The sequence below is a fragment of the Lemur catta genome, chromosome 4 (genome assembly GCF_020740605.2).
Source record: "Lemur catta isolate mLemCat1 chromosome 4, mLemCat1.pri, whole genome shotgun sequence".
In the NCBI taxonomy this organism is placed as follows: Eukaryota; Metazoa; Chordata; class Mammalia; order Primates; family Lemuridae; genus Lemur; species Lemur catta.
In genome coordinates this window covers 75,712,357-75,738,207 of record NC_059131.1, presented here as the reverse complement: position 1 = coordinate 75,738,207, position 25,851 = coordinate 75,712,357, and the positions used below count along the sequence as shown (strand labels likewise).

The window sequence follows — 25,851 nt, the reverse complement described above, 5'->3', positions numbered from 1 at the left end:
CTCCGTCCTCACTCTCCAACAGGCAGTTCTATAAAGAGGAGACAGTACACTTTTCTGTCCCAGCCCGGTCACAGCTAGGGCGTGACTGTGGTCAAGTCCCTGGACTCACCATGTCTCAACCTGGGTTTGCAATATGTGGGGCATAAGGTTTCTCTCTGCTTTGAGAGAATATAGCTCTAATTTAATAAATGCTTCTAGCGCTTGACAAACATCCATGAGGTGTTTCTTTACACATCCTCGCGTGTTGGTTGCTGCGATTCTTTGAAATAGACTTCACAGTTTAAGGGCATCTGAACTCATGGAAGAGAAAGATGCTCTGTACCTAAGAAGTTATTTGTTAGCCCTGGCTGGGAATGTTTGAACTGAAATTTTGAAATATGCATATCAATTAACTGGCATGTGAAGGTCTAGCATATGTAAGTGCCTGTGTTCAGTATTGAGTGGCCTTGCAAGAGAGGGCAGGGAATTCTTCTTTTGCTCCTGGATGGAAGGTAAAACCAGAAGGTAGGTACAAAGAAATGTTACATTTAATAAGAGAAAGATGTAGGAGTTCCTTCTGAATGGCCCCTATTCTATTAAAATAGATAGGCGTATATGTTGAGAATGAGAGATTGGAATCTCAAAGTAAGTGATAAAGATGTTGAGACATTTCAAAAATAAAGGCATTAGACCAATGGTTCATTAATGTATTTCAGTGTATTTTAAGTATTTTAAAGCACACGTCTAATGTATAACATATTTAATACAAATGCATTTAATACAAAATACACTTAATGTATTTTACAGCATGCATAATAAAAGAAAAAAGCAAAATCATTCTATGTATTAGAGACTATGAGTTGGCAATAAAATTCCTTTTGATTATATATTTTTTACATATAAAACATAAATTATTAATTAAATTCTTTTTAGCCAGCCAATTGGCACACAAAATCATAAGCACCACAAAACTTAAATCACTTTCTTGCACAGAAAATCTCATACTTCTTTGATTTGCAGCAATATCTACTCCATCTGTTTTAAAGTCTCTGCTTTAAACTTTTCTAGAACATTCGTGCTGCTCCCCTATGTCCTAACCAGCCTTCCAAACTGATGGTTTCAGACTCAGTGATTTTTCATGGATAGCCATGACGTTTGAGGCCCTGAAGAAGGTCCACAGTGTTGGGCTCACCCTAGGGAGACAGATATCTGTCTGGCATCGCCAAAAGTAGCAGATGCTCAACGGAGAAACAGCTTCTGCCCCCTCCATACGCTTCTCCTATGTGCTTCTCTACATACGCAAATGTCCTCAAGTCAGAACTGCCTTCCTCTCTAGATCTGCTTCCCTTTACTGCCCTGTGGCTTCCATTTAGTCCACTGCTGAATATTTATCTTAGTAATAATTAATAATGGTAATAATAACAGTAACAGCAATGGCAACATTTACAGTGTGCTAAGTCTGTGCCAAGAACTGTGGTAAGTACTTTCCTTATATTTATTCATTTAGTACCCCTGTGAGGTAGGTACAGTTATTACAAAGTCTCATTTTACAGATGAGGAAACTGAGGCACAGAGAGGTTAGATAAAGTTCCAGAGGTAGCAGAATTAGGTAGCAAACTCAGGATTGGAGCTCAGGATAGGCTGCATAGCCCACACTCTTCACCACCACGATGCTGCTTCCATGCTAGGAGTATTTTAAACATGTGATTTTTTTTTCTTTTAATTGAATTAAAATTTGTGTCTCTTATGAAAGAGAAGGTGTTTGGGGTTCCCTTTAAGAAGTTCCCATAAATAGGTTCAAACAAGCAGGCTCTGTGCCTAGTGCCCTACTGGGGTTCCAAGAACTGTTGGTCTGTAGCTGTGGCCAAGACGCCCCTCCAGGCACTCCCGGGCTCTGCGGGCAGCCCCACCAGCTCTCTCCTCCCACATCTCATGCAAGATCTGCAGTGTTGGGGAGTGAAGGCAGCATTCCAGTTACTCCGTCACCCACTGATTCAGAGAAATGGCCTTTTTGTGCACTTAATATCCTCTCTTTCAAATTAATCACTAGCATTAAAAACTCTTTACAGATGTGCCTTTTTGGGAAGGCCTCAGTTATTTTGCATCATGCCCAGCCTCACATTTGCCCAGTATGGGATTAAGTATGAACAGCTGCATCCAGTTATGGACAAGGGAGGAAAAGGAGGATTCACTTCTTTTCAATTCCAGGATCTTCTGGGAACACATGACCACAGCTCAACGTTCTGTCTTATTCCCGACAACCCAATGACAAGCTTTATCTTCAAACGCTGAGTGGAATTGTGATAGAGTTAAGTATTTTGAATAACGGCCTTTGTTGTGAACAGCCTCATACACTCAGTCCCAAAGTATCTGGAGTTCTTTTTGACATTCAGCTTTTCTGGAGATCAAGGCTTTGAAAGAACAGGCAAGATTTCTGATTCATCTCTGCCTGGATTGAATGTTTTTGCAGGCATTAAGTAAAGGAGATTTTTCCAGAACCTTGAGTTATAGGAAAGAGATTTGTCAGCCTTCCACTTGAGAACTCTGTGAGATTTCAAAAGCGTTAGCGATTGGGGCAAGAATGTAAAGTCACGAACAGGCGTAAATTCAATTAAGATTATTTTAATTTTCCTTTCCACCAGCGCTTCATGGAGTCCACTTTCAAGTTCATACCTGACTTCATTAGACATGTAACTTTTGCTCAGGACAATGATCAGTCGTCGGCTCTTCTCTATCAGTGAGTGGATCTCGTCCACAACAGCTGAAAAGGCAAGATGTGCCATATTAATTCAAGAGAACTGAAAGGGTCGTCATGAGATAAAAATTATTTTGCACAGTCCTACCTTATATTATTTAAATCTTTACCTTACTAATAAGTTTTTTTAAGACAAACCATTGATTTTCAGTTTTAGATGCCTATGACAAACAATCATCTAGGACACAATAATAATGAACATTGAGCACTTAGTGCCATACCTTCTTTTAAATTGTTTATGTATATTAACTCACTTAATCATCATAATGACCCTATGAAGAAGGTATTGTTATTACCCCCATTTTACAGACAAGGAAACCAAAGCATAGAGTAGGTAAGTAACCAGCCCAGAGTCACACAGCTGGTAAGTGACAGAACCGGAATCTGAACCCAGTCAGAGTTTATTTCCCCTCACCATTATACTACCTTGCTTCTCTGTGTACACAAAGGAGCACACTAAAATCAAAATTTAAGGACTGAAAGACAAATGAAAGACCAAAAACAAACCTAGCCATTATTTTAGATCAGGAGTTGGCAAACGTTTTCTGTAAACGGCCAGATAGTAAATATTTTAGGCTTTCCAGGTCACACTTTGTCACAAATACTCAACTCTGTTGTTGTAGCTCAATATACATACAGCAAATGTTTGTGGCTGCATTTCAATAGGGGTGGCGGATGGGATTTTGACCCATGGGTGGTAGTTTGCCAACCCCTGTTCTAGACCTCTGACCCTTCTCAAACAGAGGTTTCAACCAAACCTAATTACAATTGCACATACAAACATTTTTTACTTTTATTTAATAACTAAGAAGAAATCTATTTTCAAAACAACTCCTAGAAGATAATGGAGATGTAGTAAAATTGATGCAAAGGCAAGAATAAATGCTTCCTAAATATCATATGCCTTCTTAGATACAAAGAATTGCCACACAAAAATACCACAGTGGTATATGCACCTGACAATTCACCACATTATTCCTTTTGAGAAGTTGTTTCGTATATTTTAGTATATAAGTAGTATATTTTGTCTTTCTAGTTAGTCACATTTTCCCTTTCTAATTTGTAATACAGGAGGAAAGAATGCAACTCCTTCTTATTCACTGCTGTAACGTCAACACTTAGCTCAGAACTTGCCACAGGGATGGCACTCAATGAATATCGGATGAATGAGCGAATGATGCTAACAATGACATCTGTGATTTTTATTAACATCAGTATTCAAAATAATTTGACACCAGATTTCAAATGCTCTGGAAGACTTTGGGAAAAACAGAGAAAGCATGGAAATGTTACTATTTTTATTTTAACTGTAATGTGCTTCAATATTTGTGCTGTGGTCATTTGTATTCATATATTAATGAAAAACATTGAATTCCATAACTATGATCTGATAGGAATCACCAATTTCCTCATTTATCCCTTTCCAACTCTCCAATTTTCTACTCTAATTTTCTTACCAATATCAACGCAATAAAGAATGAGCATTTCCTGGTAAGAATTAACCTGTGTTTATAGTCCAAACATGGCTTATATTAGGAGTGGGTTCTGCAGTACAAATATTCTCACTGTGGGTCATTGCTTAGATGAATGCCTCACGATAGCACCAACACCAGACCTGGATCTGAAAATGAAACTCCCAGTCCCTTTCCCCAGAGTTTCAGAGAATCATGAAGTGGAAAGCATAGAGCCCAAGGGAAGAGACGATGGGAAGCACACTGTTCTCTCACAATTGATTATGTAGACTTACCTGGTTTAAAGGACCTTGTTCATTTGTTTGTAAGGAAAATGGGATAAGCTGTCTCTAGGGCTAGTGATTAATTTTTTCAAAAAGAAAATATCTCAAATATTTTTCTGTCTGGCATTCCCTTCTTACCTCCTCCAGGCATTACGTCCCTTTCGAATATGCATAACTTATACCCAAAATGCTTCTCCAACACCCGGGGCAGGATCTCCACAGCAAAGGTGTACTCCTCTCCATTTTCAGGGCGACAGTCTTTTAGGTAAGACACAAAAGCATCATATGTTTTTCCATCTAGGAGATAAGTTTGACTCTTTTCATTAATGTGTAAACAAAAGTTTATTTAAGTGCAAACCTGAGTGAACATCATAAATAATGAGTATAGAATCATTGAAAAAGAAAAATGAAATATAGTGTTGTTTGTATTTAAACCTCATATACTAACCAAGCAACCAATTAGCCAAATTTTTTTTAAGCACCTGTTTTAAGACACACACTGCTCGACACCATAGAGGGATAGAGAGAAATAAATACTACAGATCAGGGCACTAAAGGGATTTAAAGACAGGCCAAAGAGCCCAAATACGCCCTCATTCCAGGAGTGGAAATCAAATCTCACTTTGGTTTATTCACATCGTCGTCACTTAATCATAACACCGTCCTAATTTCTACCCTCACAATGACTCCCTAGGAAGGGAAGATAGAAACAAAGCCGAGTGTTGACACTGGAGAGTGGGAAGAAACAACAAAGGTGATTGAAACAATATGCTGTAGGAACACATACTGCGATATTTAAAATACTGTAAGATATTTGATGTCAAAAGGAAAACTTCTGATCCATTGAAAGGATTATAACATTTGGTCCTGTTTAATTTTCTGATAATGAAACAATATTCCCATGGCTAAGGGAACAAATTCTGGAGGAAATGAGTTACCTAAATGACAAAGACCATTCTCCTAACTAGGTAACTAAAAAATTATACAATTCTCTCTTTTAGCTTCATCCAATCTATTTGAAAAAGGCAAAGCAGACACGTACACCAACTTGAGAAAAGTTACAAACAACACATTCGCAGAAGGAAAACAGGGTAACACAAACGAAACAAACAAAATAACCTGGCCAGAGAAGAAGGAGTAATCTCCATGGACATGCTTTCTAAACGAAGAAAATTTTGAGTCGGATCCTGAAAAATACAACTCATGCTGATTGGAATCAGTAGAGGAAGAAAGGAAGTGATAGGGGAATGGTCTGTCTTTATCCCATGACAGTTGGTTAGATGACAGAGGAGTCAGATTGATGCTTGGGTATTTATCGGGATTAATGAAATTGCTACCGAGTTAAAGGCTAATATTATTGGATTCTTTATTGTCACGTAATAGGATGAAACCATTCTAGGTCCATGCCCTTTGTGGTGCCACTTCGTTTGTGCTTAACAGCCCAACCCAACCTCCTCAACAGTGGTCAGGCTAACCAAACACCGCTTTCTCTTTCTGGCAAAGGCTTCTTCAGTTCTATTGATACCTACAGCACTCTGACTCAGCGTTCCAGTCAGAACGTATTGTTGATCTAAAGCAATTGCTTTGCAGAATTGCATGCATATGGAAGATAAGAAATCTTGGTAAAATTGCAGAATTACATAAATATCAAAAGTAGAAAAAGTTTGTAAAAATAAATCCAGTTATTAGTTTAATCAGAAAATAAGTCCCCCAAATACTTTTAAATTACTGTGAAATATAGCTATTTGCTAGTTAAGTAAGGGGTAGTGTTTCCACTGGCATTGTCATTTCGTCAGTGATGCAAACAGGCACCAAGAAAAAAGGTACACTTTTTGTCTTATAATTAGGATGTAACAGATTGCAATAAACCTGGAAGACGATTCCATCAAATATGTTTATATTATGTATAATATAGCTTTGCTCTTACCCATGAAAAATTAGTTTTTCAACTATTAATTGCTTTCAAATTTCTTATTTTAAGCAATTCTCTTTTTAAAATATAAATTTGCTAATTTATGTCACAATTTTATTTTAAATCCAGGTAACAAGATGTTTAGTGGCTTTGAGAATTGACAGAACAAAGTGCTCAATATAAGGAATTTGAAAGCTAGTGGTAATTTTTTGTTTGTTTGTTTTGTTGCTTGGTTGTGTATAAAGGAAACCATCACATGAATGAATATGTGGGATTATAAGGAATCAGCTAGACCAATGCTTCTCAAACTCTGTGTCGTGAATGACCATGTTTTAATTTAAATTTGCTGTTTTTAATTGATTAGTTTCATTTCCAATCCTTCATAAATCAATACTAAACGTACTCTCGGATATTGCAGCAATATTAAATTGCTATAAAAGTTTGTATTTTTGTACTTATGTCTCCATTTCTGCCCTTTTCATAGACTTTATCTGTTCATGGACTACACTTTGAGTAGAAATGATTTAGAGCACATCTCTAAATGTCTCTGTGCACTACCATATTGAGAGCTAAGGAGTGCAAATTGAAAAAATCAGTTGTAAATCAGGTCAAACACAGCTTAAGAGAAAAAAAATCTTAGTTGAAAATCAGAAAGACAGAAATTAGTCAATGTCCATTTGATGACAAATACTGGTCTATGCAAGCAGACACTATTCGGAGAATATCAAATACAGACTTCCCGGTTGTTGCAGCATCTCTCTCCATAGCAAAATCGCACACCCACACAAGCCCAAAGCTCAATTTATTAACTTTGCAGATTTTATATTGTTAAGTTACAAGTTGTAAATGTAAAAAATGTTTCTATAAAAATCTCAAAGGAACTAACATAAGAATTTCTTTACAAATTGAGGTTAGGAAGTCTTTGTACTTATGACTATAAAAGAAAAGACATTTCAGTACATTTTAAAAAGTCTTCTGCATAGCACACTATTATAACCAAAGTCAAAAGACAAATACAACCTAAGAATATTTGCATTTCATATTATAGGCTAACCTCCCTAAAATGTAAATAGCTCCTTGAAATAAATAAGAAAAAAAAAAAAAAGAAAGAACGAAAAGAAAAGCCATCAGCCCAATGGAAGAATAGACATTTTACCTATCAAACTGGCAAAAATCCAGAAGGTTGTGGGTAAGGCTGTGGGAAAATATTTACTCTCCTCCTTTGAAGGTGGTATATAATACAGCAGTAGGGGAAGGCAAATTGGCAGTATCTATCAAAATAACAGCTCATCTGCCCTTGGTATTTCCAGAAATTCCACTTGGGTGAATTTTTCCTTCAGATATACTGCACACACATGAAATAATGATGGTATAAAGCTATCCATCCCAGCATTTTTGTAATAACAAAAGATTGAAAACACCTGAATGTCCATCAAAAGGAAACTAAATAAACAGTGGTATTTCCACACAAATAAAATACTGTGCAACACTAAAAAATGAGGGACTTCTTTATAAAGTAATATGGAACTGTATCTAAGGTACAGTAAAGAAAAGTTGAAAAGAGTGTGCATAATAAGCCAACATTTGTTTTTTTAAAAAGGAAGAGTGGAATAAGTATATTTATAGTCAGATATGCTATCAATGAGGGGGGAGAATAGGAATCACAGACATGAACCAAGCTGGGACGGGGTCTTCCTACTGTACAAGTTCTTAGATATTTTGGGTTTTGAAAGTTTTTTTCCTACACACATACACACAAACACACATACAAAAACAAAAGCAAGTGCAATGGATTAGATTGATTTTCCCTAAATTCAGTAATCACCTCGAAACTTGAAGACTTCTAATCACTTTTAAGTATAGGGAAACTGAGGCATAGCATCACCAGGTAGACATGGTAGTAGATAAAACCCAGTCGATATAGGAGACTAGAACCTAGGTCATTTGGTGTCTATCTCAGGGTTCTTACAGGTACATTATGCAGTCTCCTTTGCCAAGTTAAAATGATGAGCCATAATACAATTCAATTCAATTAAGCCAACTTTATTGAATGTATGTCCTACACAAGGTACCTAGGTGGTGTGTGTACAGTGGCATCCAGATATACAGTTCCTGGGCTCAGGCATCTCACAGGGCATTTAGGAGGCTATGACATACATACATGAAACAACTACAATTTTTGGCACCATATACATAAGCACAAGAAAAGGTGGCACAAACAACATTCATAACGGATGGTATATGCAGAACAATTTTTCCCCATGGAAAACTTCTCCCACAGATTAAGTCAACAATATAATCAAAGTAAGATGGAGATTAATGGTTCCTTATTTGGTTTTTTAATGAGAGCATAAGATAAGAAATCCCAGCATTATGGTAATTGTTACCTGTTAATGTTTCATCTCTTCTCATTAAATGTCTATAAAATAAAACCAAGTCAACTCTATAAATGACACCCACAACCACGAGGCACACTACTGCCACCAGGATCAAAGCAGCTATGATCATTCCTCTGGTGAAGACGTGGCCTGGGATATCAGCTATGTCTGCTAGAAAAGAAAGAGAAAAAAGAAAAAAAAATAATCAGAGAAACGTAAACAGCCTCTGTCATCACACTGTGGTTGTCAGTTTTGACCTTTAACACTAATCTAGTTGTCCACAAGTGGTGACATGTTCCAATGAGTTACTCCACTTCCCTGCCTTTGGTCTGGAGTAGCGATCTTTCTACTCAAATTTTTAAAGAATAAAAATGTATACAAGGATATTCAGAGACCTAAACTGAAAACACTGTACAATAACGTATTCTGTCTGCACCTGTGGAAATCAGATTTCTGGGGTGATAAGATGCTAGGCTGAAATACAGAGGGACTCAAACCTAAGTCTCAGCTAGCAGGTTGAGAACATAAATAGAGATGCATAGTTTTGAGAGAGAGAGAACTCTGGACTGAGCTTGTGTGGGTTTGGAGTCTGGCTCCATCAGTTATTTTGTATTCTAGAAAAAGTTATGGATATCCCTAAACCTCAGTGTCATCATCTGTAAAATGAAGATAATAATAGTTCCTGCTTCACTTGTAGGGTCACTGCTTTGAGAAAGATTAAATGAGATACTATACATAAAGTAGTTAGTGTAGTGCCTGGCGTACAGCTCTCAGAATTTTAGCAAATTTTATGTATAAAAGTGCCCTTTTATAATTAAGGGCCCTTAAAATTGGATTTCCCAGATTGATTCAGTTTACTCTCATTATGGACAATATAAGATAATACAGAGGAATATAAAGAATAAAGTAATTTTTAACAACCATCCCACAATATGGTGATAGCCATGTGAACATGACAGTATATTTCCTTCTGAGTTTTCTTTTTGTCCCTGAATGTTTACACTTAACTGAAATCACATGGCAGTCACTCTTTATTTCTGAATATTATAATATGAGCATGTCAGTAGGTCATTAAAATTATAATTCATATCCCAATATTTTTCTTGATTGCAATTTTTCATAAGTATACATAAAACTGCAATGAACAAATGCATATACATTTATCTGTATTTCTGATTATTTTCTTAGAATAGATTCCAATGGTGGGAGGATTTCTAGGTCAAAGAGTGAAAACATGCTTAAAACCTTTGGCATCTTAAATAGCACAATTTTTAGGGATTATCTTTCCAGTAAAATTAGGATGCAAGTAAGCAACTAAGGTTGTTTAATAAGTGAACTCTGAACAGACCCAGGCCCTGGGTTCCTGTATCTCTGAAAGGTCGACATAGTCATGACTATGCCACACATATACACAAACACACATGTGCACACTGGCACCCAGTTCCTCCAGGGGTGATGGTGGGTTGTGTGACCCTGTTCCCCAGCCTACATTTGTGAGCACACCAGGAGAAATGACAAGGACAGAACCTTCTAGGGCAGGGATAGGACAGTCCTGCACTGCTCTAAGAGGGCAGAGGTGGCTGTTGGCAACCAGTCACCAAGAAACTCAGGCAAGGCAGTGGTTCCAATGAAAATAACACATTTGAAAGCCTCACCCTCACACGTGCATACACAATAGCATAGGCATTCACACAGGGTTTGGGGGACACCTGTGACAATTCCTGTAGAAGTTAAGAGCACAGACTCTAATCAGGTCTGAATGTCAATACCTTTACCTGCTGTGACTCTGGGTGAGTTTCTTCACCTATAAAAGTTTGTTGTTAAGATTAGATGAACTCATGGGAAGAGACTAGCACAAAGCCTGTACTGAATGTTGGCTATAATGGCACATGGTGGAGGATGGCTCTGTGTGTACTAGGTGAGCTGCCAGAGGGCACCAGGGCAGCAGAACTGTCAAGGGAGGCCTCTGGCATTAGGCTCTCTCTGCCCCACTCCTTCCGTTTCTCAACAAAGCCAAGGCACAGTCATCTGTGTGCGTGTATATGAGGCTCTCTCTGTGCGTTTGTGTGTGTCTGTGTGCCTCTCTCTGTCTTTGTATTTCTGTGACTCTGCCTCTCTATCTCTGTGTCTTGGTTTCTCTCTGTCACTGTGTGTATCTCTCTCTGTCTCTCTGTATCTCAGCCATTTCTGAGTAGCTACTGAGCCACTGGCCCTGGGCTGTGCAATTTTGGTAGAAGACGGAGGTGGGTGACTCTATCAGGTGGACACTGAAAAACTTTAAGAACCCACAGTGCAAGCTCACCCTACACTGATCTGCAAATTTCCCTCCAGGTGCTCTGGGTGGAAGCACTGGGTATACGGGGTTTGCCCTGATTGCCTCCCCACGGCCTCAGTCCCCAAAGTTCATGTCCCTAAGCTTCACCCACCTGCCTGCTCTGGCCCCCTGATTTCTACATGGGATTGGAATATCAATGCAAGAGCAAACTTTGTGTTTTCATTCTCTGCTTGGAATCATGACACAGAGATTCCCAGCAGGGACTGAGCACCAGTCCCGCCACTGAAAGCCTGTGACATGAGATGAATCATGTCACCCCTAAGGAGCTGGGTTCTGGTGTGGAACGTGAGGAAGTGATGGTCTTCCATGAGTCCCTCAGCAGCCACATGCTAAGTTTCCACAAACTTCCAAAAATAAAACTTTCAAACCTTTTTTCACCAAGATGAAGCTTTTGGTGTCTGTGCCTCCATCGCCAGCCACGGTGCAATTATATAAAAAATTGAGGTTATTTTCACTAATATTCTCAATTCTCAATATTTTTGAAGAATAAAATTTGCCTTCTGAAGTCCTATAAGAAAGTAAAATAATTTAGCGATAGGCTTTGTTCATCAGCAACATTACTTATGAGAGGGGAATTCATATGTTTAAAATACCCGAAGGCAGCCACCCTGTTGACCATGTTGTACCTTCCCTTTCTGGTGGGTACTTTTTTGTTGTTGTTATTATTGTTGTTTTTTAATAATATACCAAGAGGCTGTATCCGGTGGATGCTTTTAAAGGTAGACTGCAATAATCCTCCTGCTCCTTTGTGGAGCACCAGGACTGGTGGAAACAGCCCTCTGGAGGCAAGCTGGGGACGGCATTGTCACTACCTAGAACTAAAATTCGGGGAGAAAGGATGCTAAGTTGAAAACATAAGAAAATATTCTCTATCTCAATTACTTTCTCCCCTCCCTACTGCTTGTTCTTCCCACAGAAAGGTCGCCACTAATTGTGACAAGGCTGTGAGTTGTTTAGCACAGATACAGATTCATATCAAGTTTGTCCATTCAATTTCAGAGATTATTTTTATTTTGTTAAATCTTAAAAAAAAAACAACACTATTCTCAGACATCCCCAAGCATAGGAGAAATATCAGTTAATGCCTTGCGACAACCACTGGCAGTAAGCTCTCTTCCTCTTCCTCAAAGGATTCAAGCTGTCTTGTGGTTGTGTGAAGCAAACACTCATGACATCTACTTCCCCCGCCAGTGACAGGCTCGGAGGGGCTGCACGTCAGCACAGCCAGGCGTGGCCCCCGCATGCCTGAATGCCTAGCAACGAGCGTCTCCAGTGCCAGGGATGTGGACCTTACTGCAGCCTCCAGCTAAGTACATTTTACAACCATTCTGTACAGAAGTCACCCATCCGAAAATAGCAACCATCTAAAACCAATGAAAACCAGAAGACACAAAAGGCCACTGAGAAGTCAAAACAGATGACATAAAAAGTGGGTGGTATGCATCCAACTATAAAGAAAGACCTCCCTGCCTGCTCTCTCAGTGTATCCTCATTCCTGAGAGGTTTGATGAGTTGGTCTTCTATTCCTCTGAAGATTAGAAAGAGGCCATTAGCTGGGAGAAATGCCAACCTCCAATGGAGGTCTGTGGCTGGGGATAGGATATGCTGGCAGGACAGCCACACCATTCAGCCAAATTCAACATTTACTGGGCACCAACCACGTACCTATTTTGGGGCAAGGAGCCAGACCTTGCTGTGTAAAGAGCTTACAGACAAGTGTTAGCAAGAATTGAGAGCTGCCAACATAATGACGAAGAATATACCAAAAACAAGTGTAAAAAGAACAAGGGCAGCTAAGATGATAGACACTTTAGGATCACCACCGACTAGACCCTGAGTAGTGTATCAGGATAATAATTAATAATCACAGTATGACCTAAAGCCATTCAGAAAAGTTTAAATGACCATATTGGGAGTATGTTTTGTTTTAATAAATCTGGCCATTCCTTGTTGGAAGAATGTAGGCTATTTAAGGATCAATACGCATGTCATTTGGAACTTCTATGGCACATTAGTAAAAGTAATGCACTTACATTTTTCAAAATGCAAAGACCATGGCCCAGGTAACTGCTCTTTTATAAGAAGCTAGGTAAAAATCTCCATCACCACCAGATCCTTACTGATCAAAAGCTACCTTTAATATACTTATTTATTTATTTTAATTTTTTTTAAAGACTGGATCTCTCTATGTTGCCCAGGGTGGACTCAAACTCCTGGGCTCAAGTGATCCTCCCACCTTAGCCTCTTGAGTAGCTGGGACCACAGGCACACACACCAGGCCCTAAAGCTGCTTTTGTAAAGTGATGCTAAATACCCTCAATGACCTTCTCATGGACATTCTTTTTCTAATTCAGATCTTGGAAATAAATTTCTGTATAATCCATTAACCTAAAGTATGACAATTGTAATTATAAAATATGTAAATTATAATTATAATTTAAACTACTCCCAAACACCACATCAGCCACTCAGGAATCCAATGTTTTTTATATCATGTATATATGATATAATTCTTACATCACATATACATGATACATGTCATGTATCATATATACATACCAGTTTCTACTTTTGTTCTCTTCATGTACATTAGGATCTGATCCATTTTCTGTCTCAAAGATCCAATAAACCACATCATTTTTGTTCAGCAAAGCAGAGCAGTTGAGCTGTACATCTTTTCCTAGGTAAAAGTTGACAACCAAAGTTTGGATTTTAAGAACTCAGATTTTCCAAAGGTTTCAAATTAATATAATCAGTGTATGTTAACCTAATACAAAATGTAGTGTCACATCCCAGAAAGAAAGTAGATATGCCTTGTTTTTAAATTAAAAAAAATTATAAAACAGAAGAATTAGGTAGTAATTACAAGTCATCACTAAAATGTGAATTGGCTTCTCTTTAAATGTTTGTTTTTAAATCAATTATTAAAACTTAGGGTGACCAGTGAACTTTCTTTTCAGTATACAATTTAGTAGGTAGTTTCAGTTCAACATACTGCACTTTCTAGATAAACAAAATGGATAAATCACCAAAAAATTAAATTAAATTAACTAGACATTAAAGACATCAAAGTGCATGGAAAATAAAGAGAAAGAGTTGAACTAAAAGTGTAGTCAGGAAAGATCCCTTCCAGCATGAGCTGAGATAGCCAGCCATTTAATTCCATGGAGGAATTTGCTTTGATTTGAAATAAACAGGAGTCTCGGAGACAAGAGAATCCAGGAAGCTCCTGACACGTGCACAGGCTTGGAGGATTATTGCTAAAGGCTTGAGCAGCATGGGAGGCTGCAAAGGCTGGATGGCATCACCTGCAGTCTGTGGTGCTTGGGAGACCAAGTCCCATTAGCAGAAAAGGCCTGTGACAAACACATGACTACAGTACTCACCCTCGCCCCCTGCCCCAGCTATCAGAGATGAAAGGCAGGTTAGATCTCACAGACCTGCATCCTAGCCACCCCAGCTCAATTCGGAGTGAACTGAGACACTCAGCCCCTCACACTACGTGCCCAACAGAAGAGCAAACACTCATAGGAAAAAAAGGAACACAAACATCATTCACTTTGGTTGTTTGATACACAAACATCAGCAACAGTAAAAAATTAACAGATATGCAAAGAGGCAGAAAATGTGAACAATAATCTATAGAAAAACGTAGATGATCCTCATGCTGGATTTAGCAGATAAAGACTTCGAATAACTATGTGAAAGAAAATAGAGGAAATGATGACTAAGTGGATAAAAAGAGGGACATTTTAAACCAAGAAGTATAATCTACTAAAAAAAGTCAAATGAATATTATTTGGTATGTCATGTATATATGATATAACCAACTATATCAGTAATCTATTAACTATAGAGGGAATAAAAACTATACTGGCTGCATTTCAAAAAAGATCTAAAAATGCGCAGTTTATGTGAGACACACTTTAGGTATAAAGACAAAGAAATGTTAAGAGTGAAAAGATGTAAAGAAAGAAAAAACCTGCCAATCCCAAACAAAAGAAAAGAAAAGTGGTGTGACTATTTCATATTAGAAAGTATAGGCACTGAGAAAGGAAGTATTATGATAGACAAAGAGACATTTCATAATGATAAAAGTGTCAATTCAATAGGCACAAATTGGTATGAGCACGTAAGATAGCCCCAGTATACATAAAGCAAATATTGGAAGACCTAAAAGAGAGATACACAAATTGACCATAATAGTTGGAGATAATTGACATATTTCTCTCAGCAACAGGCAGAGCAAGCACACAGAAGATTAGTAGGGATATAAATGATTTGAACAATACCATTAACCAACTTTACCTAAGTTACATTTAAAGAATGATAAAACCAAAACCTGCAGAATACACCTGCATTTCAAATGCACTTGGAATATTCATCAAGATATACCATATTCTGGGCCTTAAGCAAGTTACTACAAAATTTCAAAATGTTGAAATGACACAGTGTATAATCTTAGACCATAATGAAATTAAACTGGACACTAATAACAGAAAATAGCTAGGAAATCCTCCACATCTTTGGAATATAAGAAACACAAGTAATCCATAGGTGAAACAAGAAATCACAAGGGAAATTTTAAAAAATGATTTGAACAGAATAGTGTGCAAATATGGCATGCCAATACTTACTGAAAACAGCTAAAGTAGTGCTCAGAGGGAAATTTAGAATTTACAATGCACATACTCCAAGAGTGGATAATTAAAATTAATTCTCTAACATTCCATGTCAAGAAACTAGACAAAAAAGGTGCCAATTCAACCCCAATGAGTAGAAGAAAAGAAATAATAAAGATAAAAGCAAAACTCAACAAAAATATGCAGCAGGCAAACCACAAGTGCAAATGGCATCATACTCGAGCTGCCCTGGGCATATGCAGTCACAGAAACAACTGTGACTCCAGCTGTGGTTGTAGAGTGTGGACTTTAGAAGCAATCGACACAGCCTTGAAACTCAGCTCTTCCACTTTTCAACTATTTAACTTTAGACAAATTACTTAGCCTTTCTACGCTTCAGTTATTCAATCTATAAAATGGGGATAAACAACTCTTAGAGTTGCTTAGAGGATTTAATTCAGTAATATATTTCAAACACCCAGCACAAGACCTGGTTTAGCATATTTAGCACACGAAATTCTTCCTTTCCCTTGTGAAAGAAGTCATTCCATTGGACATACTGATTCATAAGGCCTACCTAGACAAATCCTAAATGTACGGTCAATTCAGTCCATTGATTCAAAGTGAATCATTAATCAAATATTCAAACCACAAAATATAGAATCATCTCTCCAGAGTGTTCTCACTGAATTTCCATATTTAGAAATGACAATAGAGAAAAGCCACACACAGAGCGACAAAAGCTCTAGTTTACAAACCACAGGCAGTTCCACTGCCTCTCTAACAGACTGTTCCTTTTAATCAGTTTAAAGGTGAAAACATTCAAACAATGACATGCTTTTGTTTTAGTTTTGTAATGTTCTTCACTAAATATGCAATGTGTTGTGTACCTGATGTCCTTCAATAATGAATCATATTTACCCTCAGAAGACTTAATTATGCCCCCATTCATAAACGCAGAATATATGTATGTCAAAATATACCTAATTCCACTTCAACGTGGGTAAGCTTTGGTCCAAGAACAGCTGGAACTATATTACTGTGATCTAAAAATGAAAAAAAGAAAAGAAAAATGCATTAGTGTTGTCTTGAGCTTCTCTAGGACAAATATCTGTTATAATATGCTCATTCGATACAACGAAGATTCAAATAGTCACGCTTTGTAGTTACTTGGGTCAGATTTTCATTAACTAAAGGTCGCAGCTCATATGTTGGTTGCTTCGCTTCCTGTCAACTCCACACTCACAGAACTGTTGAAAGCACCTTGAATCTGGTTTTCTCTCAGTTCAAATCTGCGGCTTCTGCTCACCCCAACTAAAGGCAGAGGAAGACTTTCCCCTAGGGGGACCCCTGACAGACCCCTGAGACGACCAAACTACAGGATGAGAAGATGCAAAGTCGCTGGGAAGTGCATTCTGTCCTGGCTGATTCCTTCCCTCTGTCTTCCTCAGCTCCTCACTGATAGATTTACAGGGTGCAGGGCCAGGGGTGAGACAAGACAAGCCCTCACTCTCCGGCACCAACTTCCCTGGCAGGACGTCCAGAGGAGTGTCCCTTCAGTACTGCACTGCGGATGTCTCACCTGACTCACCCGGCCCTGGCCCTGCTGGTGTGCTGGGCTGTGGGCCTCGTTCTACTTCTGTTCCCGAGTGACTTCCGACCCCAACCAGGAGTACTGCACATCTAGCGATGCTTAGGAAGGAAATCATCTCCCTGCAGCCTTCTACTATTACTAAATGCTAGGTATAGCCTAAGGCAGCTGATACCGCACAACATCCGAAAGCAACTGTGGAAGTAGATTTGACATATTGACTGTCACTCTAGAAAGAAAACAATTTTTCCCTGGGGCCACGGTGTTTGATTAAAACAAAATGATCCTTTCTAATTTATCATTTTTATTGTTTTCTGTGCGTAAGTTATCCACGCAATCCACATTTTTTAGAATTAAATTGTCAATATTAATTGTAACAAAAAGAATATCAACAAGTAAGATTTTCACAAACCAACTGCAGGATTTTGCTTCACCAGACCCCTCAGTTAAATACAACTCAATGGCAGTCAATGGGTTAACGAAAAATGTGTTATTTTTTATTGTTTCCTGTGCATGAGTTATGTGCAACTCAAACGGCGCTAGAATCAATTTTTACACTGCACGCCAGTTGACTTGTATGTAACTCATGACATACTTATTGAATTTGTTTCGCAGAATTGAGTCTTTATATGCTTCATGAGGCCCCGCACCCAAAACTAGCGTGAGTTAAATACAGCTTATGTGGCAGTTAATGTGTTAAACATAGTTATCGTTGGTGTTGGTATCAGCACCGATAACTTTCCTCATGACCCAGACTCTTCCGTTCTAGCAACTTCAGTGCTTCTGGGCTGTTTCCGAGCCATGTCCGGAGCAGCCCTCCTGGGGCCTACGGGCGCTCAGCAAGCAGAGTGCCTGGCTGTGCGGATTACAGCGTGACTCAGGTGCTCTCCTGCAGCCTCCCTGCCTCCCGGAGCCCTCTCAGAAAGTGCAGTGCTACCGGGTGAGGTGTGGCGGTGGCAGTGGGGGTCAAGGACGTGGGAACAAAATGAGCGCAGTGGATCCACAGGTGGAGAGTCAGGATGGGGTTCCCCTGGGGTCCAGGCTGTCTGGGCAACCTGGAACACTGCTAGACAGGCGGGAGGAGCCGAGATGTATCCAGAGAAAGAACTAACTCTCAGGTCTATGAATGTGGAGCAACGTGGGCTTGATTCAAAGACGAAGGGGCAGGAGGTGATCTTTGTGTAATGGGGAAAACTGCTACTGACTACTTTCTCTGGATCCATTTTCCCCCCAGAAACTTACATGGGAGACCTGGGAAAAGATGGGTATGAAGGACGTCGTCAGTAAAGGACACCTTGAGTAAAGGGTGCTCTCTACTAACTTTCAGATTACATCATTGGAAACCCAGATCAGCACTGGGTTTCTACAACTGGTGCAAAGGGAAGGGGACAGCCCCATTTGAGGTAATGGAAAGAAGCCAACACCCTAGTGAGTGAACCTGGCATGACTAGTCTGCCTGTGAAGCTAACGTCACAGAGTCGAAATGGCACAGAGAGTGCCAGCAGGAAGAGGAGATGTCACCAGACCAGCCAGAGCATGAGAAGAGGAGAATGGGAGATGCGGGGTGGGGGAAGTCCACAGGGCTGTGATTCCTGAGCAGAAGCTGAAGGCAGTGGTGCTACTGAGGTTCAGAAAATGACACCACAAAGTGTGGTACTTTGGCATGCTGGTTGCTTCGAACTAAACGATGTTGGAAGGCCTCAGAAACAGCCTCAGAACTCAGATCTCTTTGATCTTCTCCTTCCTTCCCATTTCTCACCCCTCTTCTCACCTGAAACTAGTCATAGAAACCAGACTTCCTCTTCCCCGAGATGGGTCATAGAAACCAGAACCCCCTTTCTCCAAAGCAAGCCAAAAAACCTAGAAATATTACTCTAAACTTCCCCCACTTTTCTGTCTAGACGCTGCCCATAAAAAAATTCTCGCCCTACCTTGTCTGACAGAAGGTGCTAAGGACCCTCATTCCAGAGGGTCCAGCTCTATACTTGGGAGGAAGGAATCCCACAACAGAGAGGCCGAGGAGAACATGAATAGTCAGGCCTTGCTGGGTTTCCCCACTCAGTCCATTACCAATGGTTAATACCCTTTTGTCCAATCACCTGTCTACACAGCTGTCCATGCTTCATAGAACCTCAGCATAAAAACAAACAGTTTTCCCTGGGTCTTGGGGTCTTCACTTCTGAAGGCTCCCATGCCACATATAACTTTGATTAAATAAATTTGTTATGCCTTTCTTTTGTTAACCTGTCTTTTGTTACGGGAGTGTTGGCCATGACCCTTACGATGTGTGAGGAAAGGGATCACACTTTTCCGCCCCTACAGTGCTCACCATGTGGCAGCTGAGAGATCTACATCCGTGATCGCAGGTGAATCGGAATAAAGACACAATATAGAGAAGGTGGGAACTCAGAGTCCCACTGTCTTCAGCACAAGTCAGAACACCTCCTGACTATTGACTCCAGCTCCAAGTTCTACATTTATCAAATCCAAAGAAAAATGGCCAAGATGGTGAGGAATCTAGGCTGCTGGTTGTCATTTGTGGCACCACTGAAGGAACCGTTGCTGTCTCTGTGATTCACTCAACAGGCATGTAATAAGCACCTACAATGTACCAAGTGCCAACTGCAGGTGTCCGAGGTGCAAAGATGAGGAATAGAACTCAGTTCCATCCTTCTTTCCAGAAACTTCTCAGGTTGCTGACAGAGACACACATGGAACTGGATTCTGACAGCAATCAGAAATACAAATTAAGAGACCACAGAGGCACAGAGGAGGAGGGACATTTGAGCGGCATCCTGAAAGACTCAGTCGGCATCCTCCGGGAAGACAAGGGACATCAGATGAGCAGTGAGATGGAGAATTGGCTGTGCAGCAGTGGGGGGCGGGGAGCGGGGGACCAGGCAGTGGGAGATGGCCCTAACAGCACAGCTCCCCTGGCCCTGGAACCATCCTTGAACTTTACACACACTCATAAGTAATTTAACTCGCCCAAGGTCACAACCGCAAAGCGCTATTGTGAGGATTATATGAGATGATTTAACTCAAGTGCTTGCCACAATTCCGGGCCCAGAGTAACTTCACTAAAAGAAATGATGGATATTCATACCACTTCCTCGAAGAAGGAGGGAAAGAGTGGCTGATGGGCTGACAGCAAAGACGCATGGAGAGAGGGGTAGGTACTGACGTATCAAAGGACCAGAGATTGATGTGAGATTAAAGAATATACACACAGGAAAGTAAAGCTGAAGAATTTAGGGCAGGTGATCATACATAGATTTAAATTTAGGGAGTTAAGAATTCAGTTATGGGATTATCAGGTTTTGGGCTGTGGCAGGCAGAATAAGAGCCTCCAGAGTTTTCCACATCCCAGTCTCCAGATCCTGGGAATACATTATGTTAGAGGGATAAAGGGGCTTTTCAAATGTGATTAAATTAAGGATCTTGAGATGGGGAGATTATCTTGGATTTCTGGGTGAGCCAGTGTTGTCACAAGGGTCCCCATGAGAGGGAGACAGAAAGGTCAGAGTCAGAAAGGAGATGTGATGATGGAAGCAAAGGAGAGAAAGAGAGAGAGAGAAGGATTTGAAGATGCTACGCAATTGGCTCTGAAGATGAAGGAGCACAAGCCGTGTTCTGGTGGCCTCTAGAAGCTGGAAAAGGCAAAGTAACACATTCTCCCCTTGAGCCTCCAAAAGTAATGCAATCCTGCCGAAACTCTGATTTTAGGGAGGACACTAAATTTGGGGCAATTTGCCACAGTAGCAATGCATGGGTGAATCCCTGTATACGTGGATGGCTGGAGTACAGACGATAAATGTTACCAAAGCAGAGGGGCTGCAGTAAACTGCGTGCCCACGGATTCTGTTGAATGAATGAGTCATCTGCCCGGGTTTAGTCTCCCGGGACTATGGATGAGAAAGTCTGGGGTGGATAGGCCACCTCTCTTCAAATACTCAAAGAGGCTGTCATTTTAAGAATGGGCTGGACTTAATTTGTGAAGTTACTGGAGGCAAACAAACCTGTAGGTGGAAGCTACGAGAAGGCATACTTGGACTCAATGGGAAAAAAGACTTCTCGACAATCAGATATTAAACTCTGGACTAAGCTGCTGGGTGATTTGGTAATTTCCTCAGTAATTCTCAAGAAGGGACTAGACGATCAATTATTGGCTGTGCCGTTATGAAGAATATTTTCACTGGGTGAGGCTTAATTAAATTATCTCTAAGGTCCCAGGCTTCTGCTCCCCCATCATACGTAGTCAGGGTCCACGACAAACCGGACTATTAGAATCCTCCCCTCCCACCACCTGTGTTCTTTACGTTCTCCCACCTGAAAGCCCTTTCCCCTGCATGTCCTGCAGCCTGTTCAGGACACTCTCCCTCCAACACCAAGGTCAAGGGATGGCCTCCAATTTCTCACCACACTCTTAAGTCCTCACAGATGACGCTGTTTCATACACTGGGGCACCTCTGTGTGGTTTATTGCCTCTCCTGATAACCAAATTCCTGAGAATAGTACTTTACTCACTTCGTTTCCTACTCTCTTGCTTCCCTTGCCTCCCAGTACTAAGTACAGTTTATTGAATACAGACATCCTCATTAAATATTTGTTGAGTGCAAATGAAAGAGTAACAACAAAAGCTTCCACAATTTACTCAAATTCCAAATAAGAGAAAGAGCCAATTCATGTGAGGTTTATTCCTATAAACTTTCATATGCTGCCCTCCAAATCTGTTTTTTCAGCCAGGTGGATGGGTGCCAAAATGAAGATTTTGACCCTTGTATTTGAACTAGTGGTGTAGCTACAACCTCAACTAAGTGGCTTCTCAATTCCTATGCAGCTTTAGAGGAAAGAAAAAATTCTGTTTTGCTAAGATATGTTTGTTTCTCCCCAATTCTAAGATTTCTCTTACCTTCAACTACTGTTATATTGAAGGTTTTGGTGATGTTAAATAGCTTTCCATTATGACGAACAGAAAACACACAGGAATAAAAGCCCTGATCTTCAAACACGGCATTCTTCTTTATAGATGGGTTTTCATTGTTCTCCGATAGCTTTTCACAGTTCTGTTTTTAAGACAGTGAATTGAAATACTTTAAGTAAAAGCCATATTCATATTACAATCATTCAAATTTTTTAACGTTAAAGATCTTTAGAGAAAAAGGGAAACAAAATGGAAACTAGCAACGCTTGAGTAAATGTCCCCGTGATTTGGCACAGTTTCCACCGAATCAATGAGATGCAGTCCTGTCCCTGTCACTATTGTTGTCATTAATACATGCAGGGAAAGAGAGCCCGGGGGCTGTGGGGCTACTTTCATCATTTTCCTTTAACCTCTTTTTTACACACACATACATGCACACATACACGCACACGCACACGCGGAAACACTACAACAAAAATCCCTGCCTGGATCGCAACTCTTATTTTGTAACATTGTGAGTCCAATCTCTTGTCCTCTGGGGGGTGGGTAGTAGGTAGGAGCGGAATTGCTAAGAGAACTGAGTACCCAGCAGACGGCCAGGCTGGCATGACGTTCTCCACCAGAAGCCTGATCAGGCTGATCAGGAATGCAGCAAGAATATTCACATCCATAGGCACACTGTAACATCTCTCTCTCTCTCACACACAGATTTCCATGGATGTCACATAAATTAATAATAATAATAAATAAAGCCACCTTCTTCAGTCCAGCCCATCAGTCACCCATAAGTAGGTTCTGAAGCAAACCAGGGACCAGATGGGAAAAATGGGAGCTGATTGGCAGTTGCTGACCATTTGACACTGTTCCTGCAAACACCAAACAGGGAGAACCTCTTCTCCCACGAAGCTGGTAGCCACTGAGGCTAGACCCAGTGCCTAGAATGGGCCTGCAAGGCCCCCACATGTGTACCTCACGTCAGTACACTGTTTATATACAAGTTAAACTTTTATAAACCCAAACTGATTTTTTTCCAAGATATACAAAAATCAGAGACTCTTCATTTTCATTTCCAATCAGTTGTTTACTGATTTAGCATCCTTGCTCCTCTCCTCTCAGGTAGGTCATGACCAGTCAACGGCTTAGCATACTTAGCCCTGTGGTCAGCTGTTGAGCTAAAAACATCCTTGGTACACCTATTTTCTAAATTTAAATGTCTGTATGTTGGAATTTCTTAAAACCCAGTACCCTAAACCTCACAAATTTACATGTACTGTAAAACATTTGTACGTTTGACAGGAAATAGAGCCTAGTCAACTCAGGACTGACTCAGATGTTTAGAAAACATTTCAGATAAGAGCTTTCTTTGAAAAATCACAAGTAAACAGCATTCGAGCAAAAGGTACAAACAACATTTTCAAAGACATCATCATCAGTTGCCTCAATTTTCCCAAGTTATTCTGTTCAGACCACTCTCTCACAGCTCTCCAAAGTTTCCCTGATAGAGTCACACTACTCAGATTTGTTCTTCTATAGAAATTATACAATTTGTGCTGTGTATGTGCATGAATGTGTGTATATTTTTATGTACACACACCCTATACATGCACAGACACATGTATATATACAATCTCCATAGCATTGTCTAAAAGAGCTCTTACAACTCAACAAGTAAAAGATAACTGAAGAAAATGGAGAAAATAAACAGGCAATCCACAAATGAAGTAATAGTAAGATACAATAAATACATACAAAAATTTAATTTACTGTCAAGAAAAGAAATGCAAACAAAAAAGAAACACTAAGAGTTTCAGAAATTTTCCATGTCTAATTTTTCAATATTCTTAAAGTATTATTTCCCAGTATGGTGAAGGGTGAAGGTGTGAGCAAAGAGGATTTTTATTTATTCACTTATTTATTTGTTACCAGGTGTGGGGTTTTATCTGGCATAGCTCCCTGGAGAGGCTAGTTTGATCATGTGGATCAAAAGCCATATAAATACGCTCATAGCCTTTGATCTAGTAATTCTGTATTTAGAGATTTGGTTTAAGGCAAAAATCATATAAACACCCAAAGATTTATGGAGATGACATTGATTTTATCCTTTAAATAATATGGCAAAATAGGAGATTCACAAATGTCCAAACACAAGGGGATTAGTTATATGAAACCAGGCACAATGCAAAATGGAATCCCATGTTTGGAAGAATATTTAAAGATCTGGAGAATAATCACAATATAAATTTTATTGGATAAGTGAAATACACAAGTAATAAAATATACTACTTGTATAGTATATTTTACTATATTGTATAGTAGTATATTATACTTGTAAACATCTATAATATACTACTTATAGATGTTTACACAGGAAAAAAATAAACAACATCTCTGGCTGGTGGGATTATGAGTGATTTTTGCTTTCTTCATTCTTTGTTTTTCCATCTTCCAATTTTATAAAATGAGCTAATATATTCAGAAGAAATATATATGAGTTTTAAATGTTAGGTGTACGTGATAGGAGAAAAATGAAAATCCTTAAACTAGCATCCCCCAAAATTAATGTATTGAAAGGGAAGGAAAATGAGGGAAGGACGGGGAGGGGAAGCCTTACCACTTGTTGGTCACAAATCCAGGGCAGCTACCGTGGCAGCTACATCACGAGTCATTGCTTTGCAACAACCCAGAGGACACCAGCTCAGACAGGCCGACTGAGCTGTGTGGGGTCAGACAGCGTATTTGTTACGAGACCAAAATGGTCCACAGCCTTTAGTCCCTCATTTTGGAATTTCATCTTTTCAGTCAAGTCTTAAGTTAAAATACTTTAAAAGCGTTACCTTATACAATGATGTGCTGCTGATCAGTTTTTGATAGTAACTATTTTCACATGTTATCTGCAAAAACTTTTTAACTTCCACAATTTTACTAGTTACTTGTTTTTCGGTAAAACAGCTGTGTTTATTTCTTCTGATGATGTTTAATTTCCATTCCTGAGCGTGATTTCTATGGAATAAAGATATAAGAGTATTTTGTAATTACTATGAAGACTGCAAATATCATCTATCTTTAGTAACCAATCCGATACGTTTTCCCCTTATTTTTGTATAAACAGAGTGATTCATTGATGTCCAAACCCTGTTCTGCCTCCTCTTGGTTCAGTGCAGCAAGAAATTTAACAACTGTCATGGGATGAGGGGTGGAGGGTAAAAGATATAAACCTGAGCAGTCTACACACATACACACACACACACACACACACCTACTGCAGACCATATATTATGGACGTCAGAACGGCAAATGCTTAAAACCTCAATCATCTGTGGTGACTAAACAAGTGCAGAAGGTCTTAGCCCCAGGATGGGAGGGTGGCCTTGGTTTCATAAGACCTATAAACAAACTCCTGTTATTTTTTTCTGAATGTGTGTGTATATGTATCAGGTTTTATATTTCTCAGGGCAGTATATTCCAATCCCTTTCTCTTACTGTTGAGTAACCTGAAGCCTAGAGTTTTTGCCCTCAGCAAAACTGTATTAGCACTTTAAATGCTTTACCAAACAAAAGTGAGTTTGAATAAATGTTATGGCTGTTCCTTCTGATCAGCAATTAATTTGGAAAAATGAAAA

The 25,851-nt window shown here is 39.5% G+C and overlaps 1 protein-coding gene across 1 annotated transcript in view; it reads right to left on the bottom strand.

The window, feature by feature from the left end:
* Window positions 1–677: 677 nt before the first annotated feature.
* The window catches only part of IL18R1 (interleukin 18 receptor 1), a 38,211-nt gene continuing 13,037 nt past the window's right edge, over window positions 678–25,851 (bottom strand). Inside the window, exons 4-11 of the mRNA XM_045550322.1 lie at window positions 25,066–25,231; window positions 22,220–22,373; window positions 16,700–16,762; window positions 13,654–13,774; window positions 11,463–11,602; window positions 8,769–8,930; window positions 4,608–4,766; window positions 678–2,740 (exon numbers count right to left, since the gene is read on the bottom strand). Coding sequence (XP_045406278.1) covers window positions 2,385–2,740; window positions 4,608–4,766; window positions 8,769–8,930; window positions 11,463–11,602; window positions 13,654–13,774; window positions 16,700–16,762; window positions 22,220–22,373; window positions 25,066–25,231 — 1,321 coding nt within the window. The 3' untranslated portion in view covers window positions 678–2,384. The remainder of the gene's footprint in view (window positions 2,741–4,607; window positions 4,767–8,768; window positions 8,931–11,462; window positions 11,603–13,653; window positions 13,775–16,699; window positions 16,763–22,219; window positions 22,374–25,065; window positions 25,232–25,851) is intronic.